At 50.7% G+C, this 22,665-nt stretch overlaps 1 protein-coding gene across 1 annotated transcript in view; it reads left to right on the top strand.

Annotated features, from left to right (window-relative positions):
* The window catches only part of LOC119963795 (mucin-1-like), a 211,790-nt gene extending 209,333 nt beyond the window's left edge, over nt 1–2,457 (top strand). Inside the window, exon 21 of the mRNA XM_038793082.1 lies at nt 1,939–2,457. Coding sequence (XP_038649010.1) covers nt 1,939–1,997 — 59 coding nt within the window. The 3' untranslated portion in view covers nt 1,998–2,457. The remainder of the gene's footprint in view (nt 1–1,938) is intronic.
* The last annotated feature ends 20,208 nt before the right edge of the window (nt 2,458–22,665 follow it).

The raw sequence follows: 22,665 nt of genomic DNA, 5'->3' as shown, positions 1-22,665 counted from the left end.
TGCGGAAGAGTTCATTAGAGATATTGTCTTTAGTTTAGTAAGATGATATAGTTAATGGGAGGAGCCAAGGATTGAAGCAGCCAGGGGTTGAGGATCAGCAAGGATTGAAGCAGCCAGGGGTTGAGGTTCAGCAAGGATTGAAGCAGCCAGGGGTTGAGGATCAGCAAGGATTGAAGCAGCCAGGGGTTGAGGTTCAGCAAGGATTGAAGCAGCCAGGGGTTGAGGATCAGCAAGGATTGAAGCAGCCAGGGGTTGAGGATCAGCAAGGATTGAAGCAGCCAGGGGTTGAGGTTCAGCAAGGATTGAAGCAGCCAGGGGTTGAGGATCAGCAAGGATTGAAGCAGCCAGGGGTTGAGGATCAGCAAGGATTGAAGCAGCCAGGGGTTGAGGATCAGCAAGGATTGAAGCAGCCAGGGGTTGAGGATCAGCAAGGATTGAAGCAGCCAGGGGTTGAGGTTCAGCAAGGATTGAAGCAGCCAGGGGTTGAGGTTCAGAGTTTGTCTTTTGGCTGTAAGGTGGGCGGAGAAGGTTTTCTGAAGACAGCCAAAGGTTCTGCATTATTATGACAGGAGGTCAGGTCCCTTTCTTTCATCAGCCTCAAAAGATCTCTTTAATCAAGTGGAATAGTCAAGATCTCTGCAGAACAAATATTCCTAAGTGCTAACTGTATTTAAACGTGAATTGGGATCTGAGATGGTTTTATCTATTGTTTGAGTGGGAATAAAGATAACAGTTAAGGTTTATTGTGTCACTGCATTGATTAGTATTGTTTAAGGGCTAATTGCTATTTTCTGGCGTGATGTTAAAGATATTTTAATGCTATGTTCGTAATAAAGTTTGTTTTCATCTACCACATCCCTATTTTGTGTGAAATCACTCTTGGAGCAAGGTATCCTGTCCTCAGTGTTACAAAGTTAACATAAAAGAAGTCATTGATAATGCTCATTTGGAGAGTGTGCAGAAACAATGGACCGAATGGCCTCCTTCTGAATAGTAACAATCTGGTGATTCTTTGATGATCAAGAGTTATTGGGCAGATTGGATTTGTCCTACTTTGAGCCGTTAGTGAGGACTTTTCCAAATTGTCAGGTAGATTGTTTTTCATTCTTCCATGTGTGTATTGCTGGCTGGGACAGCATTTACTGCCCATTCCTAATTGTACTCGTACCAAGTGGCCATCTCAAAGTCAGCCACATTGGTGTGGTGTGGATCTGGAGACACATGTAGGCCAGATCAGGTAAGGATGGCAGATTTTCTTCCCTAAAGGACATCAGTGAACCAGTTGGGTTTTTATGACGATCGACAATGGTCATCGTTAGACTTTTGATTCCAGATTTTTATCAAATTGAAGTTTCACCATCTGCATCGGTATTCGAACTTGGATCCTCAGGGCATGTCCCTGAGTCTCGGGATTGAAAATACCACGATGGCATCGTCTTCCCTGGGTAGATTTCAGTATGGTAGCTGTTCAGGAATAGCTTGTCTGGGGAAACAGCAAGTCCTGGGGAACAAGTCTTCAGTACCATTGCTGGAATATTGTCAGGGCCCACAGCCTTTGCGGAATCCAGAGCCTTCAGTTGCATCTTGTTGTCAAATTGACTGAAGACTGACTTCTGTGGTGCTGGGGACCTCTTGGAGTCAAAGATGGAGCATGGACTATACTCGTCGCTGAGGATGATTGCAAATGATTCAGCCTTGTCTTTTACATTGATGTTCAGGGGCTGCCCCATCATTGAGAATGGGGATATTTGTGGAACCTGATCTCTGTAGAGCTTAAAGAGCAACTGGAGAGAGTTTGCTGTGCGGTCATACCTAAAAAATTAACTGTGTTTCTCTCTCCAACATATTTAACTGATATAAGTATAGAAGAAATTTTCTGATTATCCGTTTTCTACCAAACTAACGACCGTTTATTGAACTATGTTCTTCTCGCCACAGGTGCAGACATCAACCAGCCAATAACAATGACCTTGTCAATTATATGTGCCTATCAGTAATCTGTTAGCTGTGTTGTATTAAAGCCGGAGAATGGAGTGGGGAATGGAGGGAAACCTCAATGAGCACAGTGCTATATATTCTGATTGAGGTGCCAATATCCCAATCCTGGGAATAACAGCACAGCTACGCCTGACAGCTGCATGTGGATCTCATTCTACTGAATAAACTCAGCAAATGATACCCAAGCTAAGCAAACATCACACCACAAGCATTTAACTATCGCAATAGTAAGTCTGGAATAGCTGCCTCACAGCTTCAGGGACCCGGGTTCAATTTCGACTTCAGGTGACTGTCTGTGCGGAATCTGCACAGTCTGCAGAGATTGCCTTGCTCCACTACACTTTGCTTCCCGCTGCAACAGGACCACAGCAGACGCCATCTCCATGGCCCTGCACTCTACCCTGGAACACCTAGATAACAAAGGCACCTATGTCAGGCTCCTATTTATCGACTACAGCTCAGCCTTCAACACCATCATTCCTACGCAACTCATCTCCAAACTCCGTGGCCTTGGCTTCGGCTCCTCCCTCTGCGACTGGATCCTGAACTTTCTAACCCACAGACCACAATCAGTAAGGATAGGCAACAACATCTCCTCCACGATCATCCTCAACACCGGTTCCCCACAAGGCTGTGTCCTCAGCCCCCTACTATACTCCTTATACACCGATGACTGTGTGGCCAAATTCCCCTCCAACTCGATTATCAAATTTGCTGATGACACCACAGTAGTGGGCCGGATTTCAAACAATGACGAGAGAGAGAACAGGATTGAGATAGAGAATCTGGTGAACTGGTGCCACGACAATAATCTCTCTCTCAATGTCAACAAAACAAAGGAGATTATCATCGACTTCAGGAAGCGTAGTGGAGAACATGCCCCTGTCTACATCAATGGGAACGAAGTAGAAAGGGTCGAGAGCTTCAGGTTTTTAGGTGTCCAGATCACCAACAGCCTGTCCTGGTCCCCCCCATGCCGACACTATAGTTAAGAAAGCCCACCAACGACTCTACTTTCTCAGAAGACTAAGGAAATTTGGCATGTCAGCTACGATCCTCACCAACTTCTACAGATGCACCATAGAAAGCATTCTTTCTGGTTGTATCACAGCTTGGTATGGAGCCTGCTCTGCCCAAGACTGCAGGAAACTATAAAAGGCTGTGAATGTAGCCCAGTCCATCACGCCAACCAGCCTCCCATCCATTAACTCTGTCTATAATTCCCGCTGCCTCAGAAAGGCAGCCAGCATAATGAAGGACCCCACGCACCCCGGACATACTCTCTTCCACCTTCTTCCGTCAGGAAAAAGATACCAAAGTTTGAGGTCACGTACCAACTGACTCAAGAACAGCTTCTTCCCGGCTGCCATCAGACTTTTGAATGGACCTACCTCGTATTAAGTTGATCTTTTCTCTACACCTTGCTATAATTGTAACATTATATTCTGCAGTCTCTCCTTCCTTCCCTATGTAAGGTATGCATTGTTTGTACAGCAGGCAAGAAACAATACTTTTCACTGTATACTAATACATGTGACAATAATAAATCAAATCAAATCTAATCAAAAGCACGTTCTCCCCGTGTCTGCGTGAGTTTCCTCCAGGTGGTCCGGTTTCCTCCCACAGTCCAAAGATGTGCAGGTTAGGTGGATTGGCCTTGATTAATTGCCCCTTAGTGTGCAGGGATGTGCAGGTTAGGTGGATTGGCCATGCTAAATTGCCCCTTAGTGTGCAGGGATGTGCAGGTTTGGTGGATTGGCCATGCTAAATTGCCCCTTAGTGTGCAGGGATGTGCAGGTTTGGTGGGGTTACGGGGCTATGCCTAAGTCGCTTGCTCTTTTGGAAGGTTGTTGCAGACATAATGGGCCGAATGGCCTCCTTTTGCACTCCAGGGATTCTATATCTTCAATTACAATCTACTAATCCACTTGGCTGAAACCGAATGAGAAAATGTGACTTCTCATCTTTACGTTGCTTCAATTGAAACACAGTTCGAGTGTCTCAGTTCCAATAGAATAAAGAACAATACAGAACAGGAACAGGCCCTTCAGCCCTCCAGGCCTGGTACCGGCCGTGATACCAACCTAAATGTATGATTTTGGTCAAGAAATGATGCGGAGATGCCGGCGTTGGACTGGGGTGAGCACAGTAAGAAGTCTTACAACACCAGGTTAAAGTCCAACAGGTTTGATTCAAACACGAGCTTTCGGAGCGCAGCTCCTTCCTCAGGTGAATGGCGAGGTATGTTCCAGAAACATAAATAGAGACAAAGCCAGAGATGGCAGATAATGCTTGGAATGCGAGCATTTGCAGGTAATCAAACCATTACAGATCCAGAGATAGGGGGTGATCCCAGGTTAAAGAGGTTTGAATTGTCTCAAGCCAGAACAGTTGGTAGGATTTTGCAAGTCCAGGCCTGATGGTGGGGGGTGAATGTAATGCGACATGAATCCAAGATCCTGGTTGAGGCTGTACTCATGTGTGCGGAACTTGGCTATAAGTTTCTGCTCGGCGATTCTGCGTTGTCGCGGGTCCTGAAGGCCGCCTTGGAGAACGCTTACCCAGAGATCAGAGGCTGAATGCCCTTGACTGCTGAAGTGTTCCCCGACTGGAAGGGAACATTCCTGCCTGGTGATTGTCGCACGATGCCCGTTCATTCGTTGCCGCAGTGTCTGCATGGTCTCGCCAATGTACCACGCTTCGGGACATCCTTTCCTGCAGCGTAAGAGGTAGACTACATTGGTCGAGTCGCACGAGTATGTGCCGCGTACCTGGTGGGTGGTGTTTCCACGTGTAATGGTGGTATCTATGTCGATGATCTGGCACGTCTTGCAGAGATTGCCATGGCAGGGTTGTGTGGTGTCGTGGTCGCTGTTCTGAAGGCTGGGTAATTTGCTGCAAACAATGGTTTGTTTGAGGTTGCGCGGTTGTTTGAAGGCCAGTAGTGGGGGTGTGGGGATGACCTTGGCAAGATGTTCATCTTCATTGATGATGTGTTGAAGGCTGCGAAGAAGATGTCGTAGTTTCTCTGCCCCAGGAAAGTACTGGACGACGAAGGGTACTCTGTCGGTTGTGTCCCGTGTTTGTCTTCGGAGGAGGTTGGTGCGGTTTTTTGCTGTGGCGCGTTGGAACTGTCGATCGATGCGTACCCTCGTACGAACAGGATATGGCGCTCGACTCATCGATCGACAGTTCCAACGCGCCACAGCAAAACACCGCACCGACCTCCTGAGAAGATAGACTCAACCAATGTAGTCCTCATGCGCTGCAGGAAAGGATGTCCCGAAGCGTGGTACATTGGCGAGACCATGCAGACACTGCGACAACGAATGAACGGACATTGTGCGACAATCACCAGGCAGGAATGTTCCCATCCAGTCGGGGAACACTTCAGCAGTCAAGGGCATTCAGCCTCTGATCTCCGGGTAAGCGTTCTCCAAGGCGGCCTTCAGGGCACGTGACAACGCAGAATTGCCGAGCAAAAACTTGTAGCTAAGTTCCGCACACATGAGTGTGGCCTCAACCGGGATCTTGGATTCATGTCGCATTACATCCACCCCCCACCATCAGGCCTGGACTTGCAAAAACCTACCAACTGTCCTGGCTTGAGACAATTCACACCTCTTTAACCTGGGATCACCCCCTATCTCTGGATCTGTAATGGTTGATTACCCGCAAATGCTCGCATTCCAAGCATTGTCCAGCATCTCTGACTTTGTCTCTATAAATGTTTCTGGATCATACCTCTCCATTCACCTGAAGAAGGAGCTGCGCTCCGAAAGCTCGTGTTTGAGACAAACCTGTTGGACTTTAACCTGGTGTTGGAAGACTTCTTACTTGGTAAAGAAAGGCCATGTTATAATTGTTGTGAACTGAAAACACTGGTTAAAACGCTCTGTAATGACATCATGATGCATTTAAATGATAACCCTGCATTAACCACTCACCTGTCTTACTGCTGTGACTGTTTGTTTGAGAGAGGGGAGCTGAAGAAATCACAGCCCGAAAGGCCGTCATTGGATAGAAATCTGTGGTTATATCGATGATTGCCGAAGGTTCAATCGCCGAGAGGCTTCTCTCTGTGATGATCTTGGCCCTTTAGTTTCAAACCGTTGACGCTCCAGAATTAAACGCTGGTGATGTAACAGAGTCAGATATCCTGGGCGGGAATCTCTGACCCCCCCGGGGGGGGTCGTAGAATCGCCCGGGGCCGGAGTCAATCCTGCCCCCGCCGTGTAGGGGAGAATCCCGCCCCCTATGCCAAATGCTGAGCTGGACAAGTTAAAGATGTTGTGATGGGAAAGCCTTCACATCACATCGGCAAACAGAAACTTTAACGTCACCCTTTCAGCCTGGTTTTCCACAGTCCCACCCCTGCTCTCCCACAACATTTATATTGCTTTTCCTTTAGGGTTTATCTAGAATCTATTTGAAATGCACCTTAACGTAGATTACTGCTTGTGGCATAGCTATTCTGAATCCAATAACTTTGGGAAAAAAAGCTTTTCTATTATATTCCTTTCTATATATTCCTGCCTACATTAGCAAAGTGTTTATTTTAATGGATTGGGAACCATGCAGATTGCCAGAGAAATCTGGCTGGTTTTACTCGTGTACATTCGGTAAAAGGATTGATCATTCAGAGAATTGATCATCCTTGCCCAGTATGGTCTGTATGTGACTCCAGCCCCAACACATTTGTCTTTTAGTTGTCCTCTGAAGTACAACAAAGAACAAACAAAGAAAAGTACAGCAGAGGAACTGGCCCTTCGGCCCTCCAAGTCTGTACCGGTCATGATATCACCCTTGGCCATAACCCTCCGCACTACCTTGTGCCGTATCCCTCTATACCCGTCCTATCCATGTGTTTGTCAAGATGCCTTTTGAACGCCGTTAATGTATCTGCTTCCACACCCTCACCTGGCAGCGCGTTCCAGTCACTCACCACCCTCTGTGTAAAAAACCTGCCTCGCACATCTCCTCTCAACTTTGCCCCACAGACCTTAAACTTATGTCCCCTGGTGACTGACCCCTCCACCCTGGGAAAGAGTGCCTGCCCATCCACTCTATCCATGCCCCTCATAATCTTGTAGACCTCCATCAGGTCGCCCCTCAACCTCCGTCTTTCTAATGAAAACAGACTGAGTCTATTCAGCCTTTCCGCATAGCTAACACCCTCCAGACCAGGCAACATCCTGGTAACCCTCCTCTGTACCCTCTCCAAAGCCTCCACATCCTTCTGGTAGTGTGGCAGCCAGAATTGTGCGCAATATTCCAAGTGCGGCCTTACCAAGGTTCTATCCAACTGGAGCATAACTTGCCAGTTTTTATACTCGATGCCCCGTCCAATGAAGGCCAGCATTCCGTCTGCTTTCTTGACTACCTTGTCCACTTGTGTTGCCAATTTCAAAGATCTGTGGACCCATACGCCCAGTCCTCATCATGCACTCCAAACATCATAAAAACGCACACCATTCGGTCGTACAGGGGTAAGAAAACTGCCTGCTGATTACCACCTACCACCCTCCTCCCCCAGTCGATGTATCAGTAATCCTCCAGACCTCCTCCATGAATAGAACTTGGAATAAACACTATGTGGAATGAGCACAAACTGTACTCTAAAAGAGGGATTTTAATGTCGATGACCAAAATGGACTTGGTAGCACCTGTCTTGCCTGAATAGGGCACATCGACAGGAGGCAGTGAATATTATGGAGTCAATCACACAAAACCATTCACCCAAACCACAACATGAAGTGTTTATACTCCACTCGAGTCTGCTCCCTTCCATTTATTTTTATTTGCTTATTCTTTTCACGGGTCTTGCTGGTTAGGCCAGAATTTATTGCCCATACCTAATTGCCCTTGAGAAGGTGGTGGTGAGCTGCAGTCCCTGTGGCGTAGGTACACCCACAGTGCTGTTAGGGAGGGAGTTCCAAGATTTTGACCCAGCGACAGTGAAGGAACGGCCGATATATTTCCAGGTCAGGGTGGTGAGTGGCAGTTCCAGGTGTGCTCCCAGGATTGGAAATTTCTTTCGAGTGAGACTGAGTAAGTTTCTGCAGTGCATCTTGCAGATGTTTCTGTGGCTGCCATTCTGTGTCGCTGGTGGAGGGAGTGATTGTTTTTTTTAAAAATAATTTTTATTGGAATTTTTTACAGAAAATACAACAACAAACAATAAAAAGCAACAATGAAACACCACAATAAGTATAACACCCCCAAGACCGTATCAACGCATGTATCACACCCCCCCCCCCCCCCCAACCCAGTAAACAACAAGAGAACTTAAAAATAAATTAAAATTAAATAAGCAAACATAGTCAAGTGTCCCCCCCCCCCCCCCCCCCGGCTTGCTGCTGCTGCTGACCCAGTACCCTATCGTTGAGCCAGAAAGTCGAGGAAAGGCTGCCACCGCCTAAAGAACCCTTTTACCGATCCTCTCAGGGCGAATTTGACCTTCTCCAGCTTAATGAAACCCGCCATGTCATTGATCCAGGTCACAACGCTTGGGGGTCTCGCATCCTTCCACTGTAGCAAGATCCTCCGCCGGGCTACTAGGGACGCAAAGGCCAGCACACCGGCCTCTTTCGCCTCCTGCACTCCCGGCTCCACCCCAACCCCAAAAGTCGCGGGTCCCCAGCCTGGCTTGACCCTGGATCCTACCACCCTCGACACCGTCCTCGCCACCCCCTTCCAGAACTCCTCCAGTGCCGGGCATGCCCAGAACATATGGGCATGGTTCGCTGGACTCCCCGAGCACCTGACAAACCTGTCTTCACCCCCAAAGAACCTACTCATCCTAGACCCGGACATGTGGGCCCGGTGCAGCACCTTGAATTGGATGAGGCTAAACCGCGCACATGAGAAGGAAGAATTAACCCTCTCCAGGGCATCAGCCCATGTCCCGTCTTCGATCTGTTCCCCCAGTTCCCCCTCCCACTTAGCCTTTAGCTCCTCTACTGACGCCTCCTCCACCTCCTGCATTACCTTGTAGATATCAGATATCTTCCCCTCTCCGACCCAGACCCCCGAGAGCACCCTGTCACTCACCCCCCTCGCGGGAAGCAAAGGGAATCCCTCCACCTGCCGCCTAGCAAATGCCTTTACCTGCAGGTACCTGAACATGTTCCCCGAGGGGAGCTCAAATTTCTCCTCCAACTCCCCCAGGCTCGCAAACCTCCCATCAATAAACAGGTCCTTCAGCTGTCTGATGCCCGCTCTGTGCCAACCCTGGAACCCCCCCATCAATATTCCCCGGGACGAACCAATGGTTCCCCCTTAACGGAGCCTCCATCGAGCCCTCCACTTCCCCCCTATGTCGCCTCCACTGCCCCCAAATCTTGAGGGTAGCCGCCACCACCGGACTCGTGGTATACCTCGTGTGAGGGAGCGGCCACGGCACCGTTACCAGGGCCCCCAGGCTTGTATCTCCGCAGGACGCCATCTCCAACTGTTTCCATGCTGCCCCCTCCCCCTCCATCACCCACTTGCGCACCATCGACACATTGGCCGCCCAATAATACCCCGGGAGATTGGGTAACGCCAGCCCCCCACCATCTCTACCCCGTTCCAAGAAGACCCTCTTCACCCTCGGGGTCCCATGCGCCCAAACAAAGCTCATAATCCTGCTAGTCACCCTCCTAAAAAAGGCCCTAGGGATAAAGATGGGCAAACACTGAAAAAGGAACAAGAACCTCGGGAGAACTGTCATTTTGACGGACTGCACTCTACCCGCCAGCGATAGCGGCACCATGTCCCACCTTTTGAATTCCTCCTCCATCTGCTCCACCAGCCTGGTAAAATTAAGCTTATGGAGAGTCCCCCAACTCCTGGCCACCTGCACCCCCAGGTATCTGAAACTCTTCACTGCCCTCTTAAACGGGAGCCTCCCAATTCCCTCCTCCTGATCTCCCGGGTGTACTACAAATACCTCACTCTTGCCTAAATTTAACTTATAGCCCGAGAAGCCCCCAAATTCCGCTAACAGCTCCATCACCCCCGGCATTCCCCCTTCTGGATCCGCCACATACAACAGCAGGTCGTCCACATACAGCGATACCCGATGTTCCTCCCCACCCCGCACCAGACCCCTCCACCTCCCTGACTCCCTCAGCGCCAAAGCCAGCGGTTCTATCGCCAGTGCAAAAAGCAGGGGGGACAGGGGGCACCCCTGCCTGGTCCCACGGTAGAGCCTAAAGTACTCTGATCTCCTTCCATTGGTAACTACACTTGCCATCGGAGCCGCATAGAGCAGCCTCACCCATTTGATGAACCCCTCCCTGAATCCGAACCGCTCCAGCACCTCCCACAGGTACCCCCACTCAACTCTATCAGACGCCTTCTCTGCGTCCAGCGCCACCACTATCTCCGCCTCCCCCTCCACCGCCGGCATCATAATAACATTTAACAATCTCCGCACATTCGTGTTAAGCTGCCTTTCCTTGACAAATCCTGTCTGATCCTCGTGTATCACCCCTGGCACACAGTCCTCTATCCTGGTGGCCAGGATCTTCGCCAACAACTTAGCGTCAACATTAAGGAGCGAGATTGGCCTGTATGATCCACACTGCAAGGGGTCCTTGTCCCGCTTCAGGATCAGAGAGATCAGCGCCCGTGACATCGTCGGGGGCAAAGCCCCCCCCTCCCATGCCTCATGTTTTTTTTATTGAGTTTTCATATTTTATATATGACAAATTACAGGTTATTAGAGAGAGAGAGAAAAAAAAAAAAAAAAGGAAAACACAAAAATTTAACATGAATTTAACATGAATATTTACAGGTAAGCATCTTCATAACAATAATTGTGGCCGCCCCCTTTAGCCAGCATACATATTTTACATTCCCCAATATGGCCGAGGCACATGTTTATAGGCATTTATTTATAGTTTGGTTTTGGGCCTTGGCTTGCCATCAAACCCCCATACCGAGCCCGTAGCCCCCCCCCCCCCCCCTCCCTCCCCCCGATTCCCGTCCATTTTCCCCTGGTTCTTGGCCACCCGACTATTCTTCCTCCTGTACGTTGGCCACAAACAGGTCCCGGAACAGTTGCATGAATGGCTCCCACGTTCTGTGGAAGCTGTCGTCTGACCCTCGGATGGCGAATTTGATTTTCTCCATTTGGAGAGATTCCGAGAGGTCGGACAGCCAGTCTGCAGTTCTGGGTGGTGCTGCTGACCGCCAGCCAAACAGAATTCTACGGCGGGCAATCAGGAAGGCAAAGGCAAGGGCGTCCGCCCTCCTCCCCAGGAATAGATCTGGCTGGTCTGAAACCCCGAAGACCGCCACTATCGGGCATGGCTCCACCCTCACCACTTTGGACATAGCCTCGAAGAAGGCTGTCCAGTACTCCACAAGTCTGGGGCAAGACCAGAACATGTGGGCGTGGTTGGCCGGGCCTCTCTGGCACCGCTCACATTTGTCCTCCACCTCCGGGAAGAACCTACTCATACGGTTTCTCGTTAAGTGGGCTCTATGTACCACTTTTAGTTGCGTCAGGCTGAGCCTTGCGCACGTGGAGGTGGGGTTGACCCTATGCAGTGCTTCGCTCCAGAGTCCCCACCCTATCTCCATCCCCAGGTCGTCCTTCCCATGCCTCATTGAAGGCTCGCACCAACAGGGGGCCCACCAGATCCGCATACTTTTTATAAAATTCCACCGGGAACCCATCCGGCCCCGGGGCCTTACCTGACTGCATTTGACCAATCCCCCTGACTAGCTCCTCCAACTCTATCGGCACCCCCAGCCCCTCCTGCACCTTTGGGAAACGTAGCCTGTTCATGAAGCTCTCCATCCCCCCCCCCCCCCCAATCGGTGCCCCCGACCGGTACAGTTCCTCGTAGAAGTCCCAAAAGACCCCGTTCACCTCTGCCCCCTTCCGCACCACATTCCCACCCCTATCCGTCACTCCACCAATTTCCCTAGCCGCATCTCGCCTGCGGAGCTGATGCGTCAACATCCTGCACGCCTTCTCCCCATACTCATATACCGCGCCCTGCGCCCTCCTCCACTGTGTCTCCGCCTTTCTGGTGGTCAACAAGTCGAACTTGGCCTGCAAACTACGCCGTTCCCCCAGCAACCCCTCCTCCGGTGCCTTCGCATATCTCCTGTCCACATCCAAGAGCTCCCCCACCAGTCTCTCCCTCTCCTTCCTCTCCCTCCTCTCCCTATGGGCCCGGATGGAAATCAGCTCCCCCCGGATCACTGCTTTCAGAGCCTCCCAGACCATCCCCACCCGGACCTCCCCCGTGTCGTTGGTCTCAAGATACCCCTCAATACTTCTCCGGACCCTCTTGCACACCTCCTCATCAGCCAGCATCCCCACATCCAGGCGACAGAGCGGGCGCTGGTCCCGCGCCTCCCCCATCTCCAGATCAACCCAGTGCGGAGCATGGTCTGAAATTGCTATGGCCGAATACTCTGCATCCTGCACCTTCGGGATCAATCCCCTGCTCAGGATGAAAAAATCTATTCGGGAATAAACCCTATGGACGTGAGAGAAAAAGGAATATTCCCGCACCCTCGGCCTCCCAAACCTCCAGGGATCCACCCCTCCCATCTGGTCCATAAACCCCCTCAGCACCTTGGCCGCCGCCGGTCTCCTACCCGTCCTTGAACTGGATCGATCCAGTGGGGGATCCAGCACTGTGTTAAAATCTCTCCCCATGATCAGGCCCCCTGCCTCCAGGTCCGGAATGCGGCCCAACATGCGCCTCATGAAGCCAGCATCATCCCAATTCGGGGCATATACATTAACCAGCACCACCTTCTCTCCCTGCAGCCTACCCCTCACCATGATATATCTGCCCTCCTTGTCCGACACCACCTCAGCCGCCTCGAACGCCACCCTCTTCCCCACCAGAATCGCCACCCCCCCGGTTCTTCGCGTCCAATCCTGAGTGAAAAACCTGCCCCACCCACCCCTTCCTCAGACGGACCTGGTCCGCCACCTTCAGGTGGGTCTCCTGGAGCATAGCCACGTCCGCCTTCAGCCCCTTCAAATGAGAAAATACCCGAGCCCGCTTAACCGGCCCATTCAGCCCCCTCACGTTCCAGGTAATCAGCCGGATCAGAGGGCAACCCGCCCCCCTCCCCCGCCGACTAGCCATAGCTCATCGACTGCTCGCCCCAGGCCAGCTCGCCCCGCCTGACCGTTCCCCATGGCGATAACGCCTCTCCTCTACCCCCCCGGCCCCCATCAGCTCCTTCCTGACCATTCCAGCAGCAACCCGGTATCCCCCCCCCCCCACCCCCCCCCCCCAGGCTAGGACCCCTCCTAGCCGCGACGCACCCTCCATGGTACTTCCGTGAGTCAGCTGACTTCTGCTGACCCCGGCAACTCCCGCCAAAACCCAGCCCCTCCCGACATGGGATCATCCCCCTCTTGCCACACCTCCTTGGCACCGCTGCAGCGCGGGAAAAAACCAGTAGAGGCCCCACCGCCAGCTCCACCTCTCCTGCCCCGCAGCGCGGGAAACCAGAGGAAAGCCCGCGCTTTCACACTGCCACACCCCACCCTTCTGACGCAGCTCCCCAAATTCCAGCTCCACCCTATCCCCCAGCCCCGTACAGAAGAGAAAAAAAAAAACAAACCCCCAACATTCCCCACATAACACAAAACCATACCCAACAGAACCACCCGGAAACAGAGCAAGAACCAGCATAAAAAACACATGTCAAAATTACAAAAACAGCAAAAACAGCAACGACCGTAGTACACAGGACCCCGCAGCCCCCAGATCCTAGTTCGAGTCCAGCTTCTCCGCTTGTACAAAGGCCCACACCTCCTCCGGGGACTCGAAGTAATGGTGCCGTTCCTTATATGTCACCCACAGATGCGCAGGCTGCAGCATTCCAAATCTGACCTGCTTGGCATGCAGCACCGCCTTCGTCCGGTTAAACCTGGCCGCCGCTTAGCCACCTCCGCACTCCAGTCCTGGTAGATTCGCACTACCGAATTCTCCCATTTACTGCTCCTCTCTTTCTTGGCCCAGCGCAGCACACACTCCCGGTCACTAAATCGATGGAACCGCACCAGCACCGCCCGCGGGGGTTCATTCGTCTTGGGTCTCCTGGCCAGCACTCTGTGGGCCCCCTCAAGCTCCAGGGGCAGATGGAAGGACCCCGCCCCCATCAACGAGGTCAGCATCGTGGTCACATAAGATGGAAGATCTGACCCCTCCAGCCCCTCCGCCAGGCCCAGGATCCTCAAATTATTTCGCCTCGTGCAAACGTCCAGCTCCTCCAAGAGGGAGTGATTGTTAAAGGTGGCGGCTGAGATGCCAACCAAATGGGCTTTTTCCTGGGTGGTGTCAAACGTCTTGTGTTGTTGGAGCAAGGGGAGAGCATTGTACCACCATGATGCTAACAGCACTGTGGATGTACCTACATCACAGGGGCTGCTATTCCAAAGGCAGCTCACCAGTACTTTCACAAGGGTAATTAGAGATGGGCAATAAACATGCTGACCAATGATCACATTTCATGTTGAAAAACAATTCTGACTTGTCGATGGTGCACGGGGTTTGGGGACGTGAGTTACTCACTATCCAATTCCCAGTCTCTCACCTGCCCTGGTAGCCACAGTATTAATGCTTCCAGTCGAATGGAGAAAAATGGACTTGGAGACACTCAGCAACATCTGGGTGATCGGGTAGAATGGTGACCCAGAGACGGTCAGCAACATCCGGATGATCGGGTAGAATAGGGACCCAGACACAGCAACATCTGGATGATCAGGTAGAATGGGGACCCAGAGACGGTCAGCAACATCTGGGTGATCAGGTAGAATGGGGACCCAGAGACGGTCAGCAACATCTGGATGATCAGGTAGAATGGGGACCCAGAGACGGTCAGCAACATCTGGATGATCAGGTAGAATGGGGACCCAGAGACGGTCAGCAACATCTGGGTGATCAGGTAGAATGGGGACCCAGAGACAGTCAGCAACATCTGGATGATCAGGTAGAATGGGGACCCAGAGACAGTCAGCAACATCTGGGTGATCAGGTAGAATGGGGACCCAGAGACAGTCAGCAACATCTGGATGATCAGGTAGAATGGGGACCCAGAGACAGTCAGCAACATCTGGATGATCAGGTAGAATGGGGACCCAGAGACAGTCAGCAACATCTGGGTGATCGGGTAGAATGGTGACCCAGAGACGGTCAGCAACATCTGGATGATCGGGTAGAATAGGGACCCAGACACAGCAACATTTGGATGATCAGGTAGAATGGGGACCCAGAGACGGTCAGCAACATCTGGGTGATCAGGTAGAATGGTGACCCAGAGACAGTCAGCAACATCTGGATGATCAGGTAGAATAGGGACCCAGACACAGCAACATCTGGATGATCAGGTAGAATGGTGACCCAGAGACGGTCAGCAACATCTGGATGATCATGTAGAATGGGGACTCAGAGATAGTCAACAACATCTGGATGATCAGGTAGAATGGGGACCCAGAGATAGTCAGCAACATCTGGATGATCAGGTAGAATGGGGACTCAGAGACAGTCAGCAACATCTGGATGATCAGGTAGAATGGGGACCCAGAGACGGTCAGCAACATCTGGGTGATCAGGTAGAATGGTGACCAGAGACGGTCAGCAACATCTGGATGATCGGGTAGAATGGGGACCCAGAGACAGTCAGCAACATCTGGATGATCAGGTAGAATGGGGACCCAGAGATAGTCAGCAACATCTGGATGATCAGGTAGAATGGGGACCCAGAGATAGTCAGCAACATCTGGATGATCAGGTAGAAAGGAGACTCAGTCAGCAACATCTGGATGATCAGGTAGAAAGGGGATTCAGAGACAGTCAATAGCACCCGGACCATCGGATAGAAAGGGGACACAGAGACAATCAGCAACATCTGGACCATCGGATAGAAAGGGGACACAGAGACAATCAGCAACATCTGGGCTATCAGGTAGAAAGGGCACCGGGGGACTGGGGGGAGGTGAAATTTCCCCAGACACTTTGTACCTGGGAGACGTCACACTCTTTTGGTCAGGATCTTCACATTTAGTCAGTAGTGAGGGGCAGGAGGGTCTGTTTGCGAGTGAGGGAATTATGGGGCTCTGTAGAAGTGGAGGAGCTTCACACTTTGTAAAAGATGTTTGAAGTCCCGAGCTTACATTTGAACCGCAATGGTTGCAGGGCGGTTCAGCAAACTGGCCATGATACAAGAAGCCAGATAAGCGTTGCATTGGGAGGGAAGGATCCAGGGATTGTGGTCCATGTCGGTGCCAACGAAATGGGTAGAACGAGCAAAGAGGCCTCTGCTGAGAATGTCTGAGCATCGAGGGGCTAAATTCAGCAGAATCTCAAAGGTATTAATAATCTCTGAATGACTACCTGAGCCACGAGCTAACTGACATCGAGTAAATACGATGAGAGAGTCAGATTGGTGTGGGAGAAATGGGTTTTAGTTCACGGGACTCTGGCACCAGTACTGGGGCAAGGGGGACAGCACCATTGAGACTGGCTTCACCTCAACTGTGCTGGCACCAGTGATCTGGCAAGTCAGATAATGGGAGAAGAAAGGGTTTTAAACGAAATGCTGCGGCCAAGCGATCCAGTTGGGGAAGATTTGATAACTAGAATCATGGAATTTATAGTGCAGAAGGGGGCCATTCAGCCCATCAAGTCTGGACCGACCCTTGGAAAGAACACCCTACCCAAGCCCACACCTCCACCCTATCCCCATAACCCAGTAACCCCACCCAATCTTTTTGGACACTAAGGGCAATTTATCATGGCCAATTCACCTAACAGCACATCTTTGGACTGTGGGAGGAAATCGGAGCACCCGGAGGAAACCCACGCAGACATGGGGAGAACGTGCAGACTCCACACAGTCAGTGACCCAAGCCGGGAATCGAACCTGGGTCCCTGGAGCTGTGAAGCTACTGTGCTAAACACTGTGCAACGTGCTGCCCATGTAATAGAGAAGACAAGAAGACTGTCTGTGCGGAGTCTGCACGTTCTCCCCGTGTCTGCGTTGGGTTTCCTCCGGGCGCTCCGGTTTCCTCCCACAGTCCAAAGATGTGCAGGTTAGGTGGATTGGCCGTGATAAACTCCCTTAGTGTCCAAAAGGTGGTGGTGGGGTTACTGGGATACAATAATAATAATAACCTTTATTGTCACAAGTAGGCTTACTTACAATGCAATGAAGTTATTGTGAAAAGGATTACAGGGATAGGGTGGAGGTGTGGGCTTAATCGGGTTTTCTTTCCAAAGGCCGAACGACTTCCTTCTGCACTGTACATTCTATGATTCTAAGTGAGCGAGGTAGGAATCAGGGAGATGGTGGCCAGAGTGTGGCAGGAAGGGACAGGGGGCAGGATTCTCTCAGCCTCTGCGCCAAAATCACGTTCGGCGTGGGGACGGTGAATGGCTGTTCACCTGGAAATCAGGACTGGCTCACGGGTCACTCGCGCCTGATATACGCAATTGACAGAGGCCCCCCCCCACCGCGATTTTCCGAGTTCCCGATGCCGTGGTTCTCACCACATATTGGCCATCGGGAATCTTGGGTGGCGGCTGTGGACTCAGTCCGCGGCCGCCCTGGTCCGGGGTTGGGTGGGGGGGGATTTATCACTGGGTTGGTGCCTCATGGACAGCCAAGGGACCGATCGGGCGGCAGGGATCCACGGGCACGAGCATCTCGGGGGGCCTACATTCTACAGGCCGCCGGCGTGCACATGCGCGATCTTCGGACCGGACGTGTGGGGCCCCATATCTGTAGCCGGAGCTGTGAGGAGCAGTCCGGCCCCCTGCCAACCCCTGCAGGTAGGAGAATCGCTCAGGACTTCCTGAAGGAAAGTCCAGAGTGAAACATCAGCATTTTTAGGCTGGTGTGGACACATCGCCCCATTTTTGGAGATCCAGCCCATGGCGTAAAAACCTAACAGTAACCAGCAGATGAGGCGAGAGATTTCAAAAAACTAGAATCAAAGAATTTTACAGCACATTCGGCCCATTGTGTCAGCTCACAAAAGAGCTACCTAGCTAGTGCCATTCCCCAGCCCTATCCCCGTAGCTCTCTCAATTAATCACTTTCAAATATATATCCAGCTCTCTTTTGAAACCTCCTGTGGAATCCACCCCACCGCTCTCCCAGGCAGCGCATTCCAAATCCCAACCACACTCCCAGGCAGAGAATTCCAAACCCCAACAACTCTCCCAGGCAGCGCATTACAAATCCCAACCACTATCCCAGGCAGCACATTCCAAATCCCAACATCTCTCCCAGGCAGCACATTCCAAATCCCAACCACTCTCCCAGGCAGCGCATTCCAAACCCCAACAACTCTCCCAGGCAGCACAATCCAAATCCCAACAACTCTCCCAGGCAGCACATTCCAAATCCCAACAATTCTCCCAGGCAGCACATTCCAAACCCCAACAACTCTCCCAGGCAGCACATTCCAAATCCCAACCACACTCCCAGGCAGCGCATTCCAAATCCCAACCACACTCCCAGGCAGCACATTCCAAACCCCAACAACTCTCCCAGGCAGCACATTCCAAATCCCAACATCTCTCCCAGACAGCACATTCCAAACCCCAACAACTCTCCCAGGCAGCACATTCCAAATCCCAACATCTCTCCCAGACAGCACATTCCAAACCCCAACAACTCTCCCAGGCAGCACATTCCAAACTCCAACAACTCTCCCAGGCAGCACATTCCAAACCCCAACAACTCTCCCAGGCAGCACATTCCAAATCCCAACAACTCTCCCAGGCAGCACATTCCAAACCCCAACAACCCTCCCAGGCAGCACATTCCAAACCCCAACAACTCCCAGGCAGCACATTCCAAACCCCAACAACTCTCCCAGGCAGCACATTCCAAACCCCAACAACTCTCCCAGGCAGCACATTCCAAATCCCAACAACTCCCCCAGGCAGCACATTCCAAACCCCAACAACTCTCCCAGGCAGCACATTCCAAATCCCAACATCTCTCCCAGGCAGCGCATTCCAAATCCCAACAACTCTCCCAGGCAGCACATTCCAAATCCCAACAACTCTCCCAGGCAGCACATTCCAAACCCCAACAACTCTCCCAGGCAGCACATTCCGAACCCCAACAACTCTCCCAGGCAGCACATTCCAAATCCCAACAACTCCCCCAGGCAGCACATTCCAAACCCCAACAACTCTCCCAGGCAGCACATTCCAAACCCCAACAACTCTCCCAGGCAGCACATTCCAAACCCCAACCGCTCTCCCAGGCAACTCATTCCAAACCCCAACAACTCTCCCAGGCAGCACATTCCAAACCCCAACAACTCTCCCAGGCAGCACATTCCAAATCCCAACAACTCTCCCAGGCAGCACATTCCAAATCCCAACAACTCCCCCAGGCAGCACATTCCAAACCCCAACCACTCTCCCAGGCAGCACATTCCAAATCCCAACAACTCTCCCAGCAGCACATTCCAAATCCCAACAACTTTCCCAGGCAACACATTCCAAATCCTAACAACTCTCTGAGTAAAGAGGTTTCTCCTCAGCTCACTCCCAGCTCTCTTGCTGACCATCTGGAAATTGTGACCCCGAATCACTGACATACCAACTACTGGAAACAGAATATCCTTCTTCACCCTGTCAAAACTGTTCAGAATTTTGAACACCTCAATAAGGTCGTCTCTTAACCTTCTCTGTTCCAGGGAGAACAAGCCTAATTTCTCCAATCATCCTTGTCTCTAAAATTCCTCATTGCTGGGATCATTCTAGTAAATCTCCTCCGCACTCTCTCCAGGAATTTAACATCCTTCTTTAAATAAACTGCCCATAACTTATGTCGTCTTTGTTGACATGAATAGTGCCGGAAGACTGGAGGATAGCAAATGTTGTCCCCTTGTTCAAGAAGGGGAGTAGATACAACCCTGGTAATTATAAACCTGTGAGCCTTACTTCGGTTGTGGGTAAAATGTTGGAAAAGGTTATAAGAGATAGGGTTTATAATCATCTTGAAAAGAACAAGTTGATTAGCGATAGTCAACACGGTTTTGTGAAGGGTAGGTCATGCCTCACAAACATTATTGAGTTTTTTGAGAAGGTGACCAAACAGGTGGATGAGGGTAAAGCGGTTGATGTGGTGTATATGGATTTCAGTAAGGCGTTTGATAAGGTTCCACACGGTAGGCTATTGCAGAAAATAAGGAAGTATGGGATTGAAGGTGATTTAGCGGTTTGGATCAGTAATTGGCTAGCTGAAAGAAGACAGAGGGTGGTGGTTGATGGCAAATGTTCATCCTGGAGTTCAGTTACTAGTGGTGTACCGCAAGGATCTGTTTTGGGGCCTCTGCTGTTTGTCATTTTTATAAATGACCTGGAAGAGGGTGTAGAAGGATGGGTTAGTAAATTTGCAGATGACACGAAGGTCGGTGGAGTTGTGGATAGTGCTGAAGGATGTTATAGGATACAGAGGGACATAGATAAGCTGCAGAGCTGGGCTGAGAGGTGGCAGATGGAGTTTAATGCAGAAAAGTGTGAGGTGGTTCACTTTGGAAGGAGTAACAGGAATGCAGAGTACTGGGCTAATGGCAAGATTCTTGGTAGTGTAGATGAACAGAGAGATCTCGGCATCCAGGTACATAAATCCCTGAAAGTTGCCACCCAGGTTAATAGGGCTGTTAAGAAGGCATATGGTGTGCTAGCCTTTATCAGTAGGGGGATTGAGTTTCGGAGCCACAAGGTCATGCTGCAGCTGTACATAACTCTGGTGCGGCCGCTCCTGGAGTACTGCGTGCAGTTCTGGTCACCACATTATAGGAAGGATGTGGAAGCTTTGGAAAGGGTTCAGAGGAGATTTGCTAGGATGTTGCCTGGCATGGAGGGAAGGTCTTACGAGGAAAGGCTCAGGGACTTGAGGTTGTTTTCGTTAGAGAGGAGAAGGCTGAGAGGTGACTTAATAGAGACATATAAGATAGTCAGAGGGTTAGATAGGGTGGAATACGAGCTGGAAGCCTGCAGACTCAGGATCGAACAAGAGGCCATTGTTCCCCTGACTTCGTGGGTCTCTTTCCAAAGCTAAGAATTGGCCTTTTAGTGTTAGAAATAGTCTAGTTTTGTAGTATTTTATGCATGAGTAGCGATTGACTGTGTATATAATAAACGTGTTTTGATTTGAACCTTACTAACTGGTGTATTGAGTTATTGATCCGTACTTGAACTTGAACCTCGTGGCGGTATCATAGGATACCTGGCGATTCTAGAGCAGAGGTGATTAAACAGAGCTATTAAGTGTAACACAGAACGAGCAACACGGTGAACCTGTAATACAGGTATTGCTGTACATCCCCTAATACAGGCACACACACAATTACACAATTACCATCTCTTTCCTCGGATGGTGATGACCAACACGAGGGGACATAGCTTTAAATTGAGGGGTGGTAGATATAGGACAGATGTCAGAGGCAGTTTCTTTACTCAGAGAGTAGTAGTGGTGTGGAACGCCCTGCCTGCAACAGTAGTAGACTCGCCAACTTTAAGGGCATTTAAGTGGTCACTGGATAGACATATGGATGAAAATGGAATAGTGTAGGTCAGATAGGCTTCAGATGGTTTCACAGGTCGGCGCAACATCGAGGGCCGAAGAGCCCGTACTGCGCTGTAATGTTCTATGTTCTATGTTCTAACTGAACACAACATTCCAAATGTGGTCTGCCCAATGATGTGTAGAGGTGTAGTTCACGTCCTTGCTTTTATACTCTGTCCCTCTATTGATAATAATAATCGCTTATTGTCACAAGTCGGCTTCAATGAACTTACTGTGAAAAGCCCCTAGTCGCCACATTCCAGTGCCTGTTCGGGGAGGCTGGTACGGGAATTGAACCCGCGCTGCTGGCCTTGTTCTGCATTACAAGCCAGCTGTTTAGCCCACTGTGCTAAACCAGCCCCTAGCAAACCCAAGGCTGTTATCAGCCTTCTTATCAACTGTTTCAACTTGCCTGGCCACCTTCAGAGAATGATGCACTGAACCCTGAGGCCCCCTTGCTCCTGTCCTCCCCTCCCCTACCATTGAGCCTCGATTGTCTCCCCAAGTTTCTTCTACTGAAAGGCATTACCTCACATTTCGCTGCGTTGAAGTTCATCCGCCAGGTGACTGCCCATTTGGCCAACTTGTCAATGTCCCTCTGAAGTTGCTCAGCATCATCCTCACAATTCACTATTCTCCCAAGCTTAGTATCATTTGCAAATTTAGAGATTTTGCCCTCAACACCCACTTTCATAGATTTCATAGAATTTACAGTGCAGAAGGAGACCATTCGGCCCATCGAGTCTGCACCAGCCCTTGGAAAGAGCACTCTACTTAAGTCCACACCTCCACCCTATCCCTGTAACCCCACCCAACATTTAATGGTCACTAAGGGCATTTTATCATGACCAATCCACCTAACCTGCACACCTTTGGACTGTGGGAGGAAACCGGAGCACCCGGAGGAAACCCACGCACACACGGGGAGAACGTGCAGACTCCGCACCATGACCCAGCAGGGAATCGAACCTGGGACCCTGGAGCTATGAAGCCACAGTGCTAACCACTGTGCTACCGTGCCACCAGTCAAATCATTTATATAAATCAGAAAAACAAGGGTTCCAACACTGAGATCTGGGAGAACTCCAGCAATTAGAA

Source organism: Scyliorhinus canicula, chromosome 3 (genome assembly GCF_902713615.1).
Source record: "Scyliorhinus canicula chromosome 3, sScyCan1.1, whole genome shotgun sequence".
Taxonomy (NCBI): domain Eukaryota; kingdom Metazoa; phylum Chordata; class Chondrichthyes; order Carcharhiniformes; family Scyliorhinidae; genus Scyliorhinus; species Scyliorhinus canicula.
This window is presented reverse-complemented; position numbering and strand designations above follow the sequence as displayed.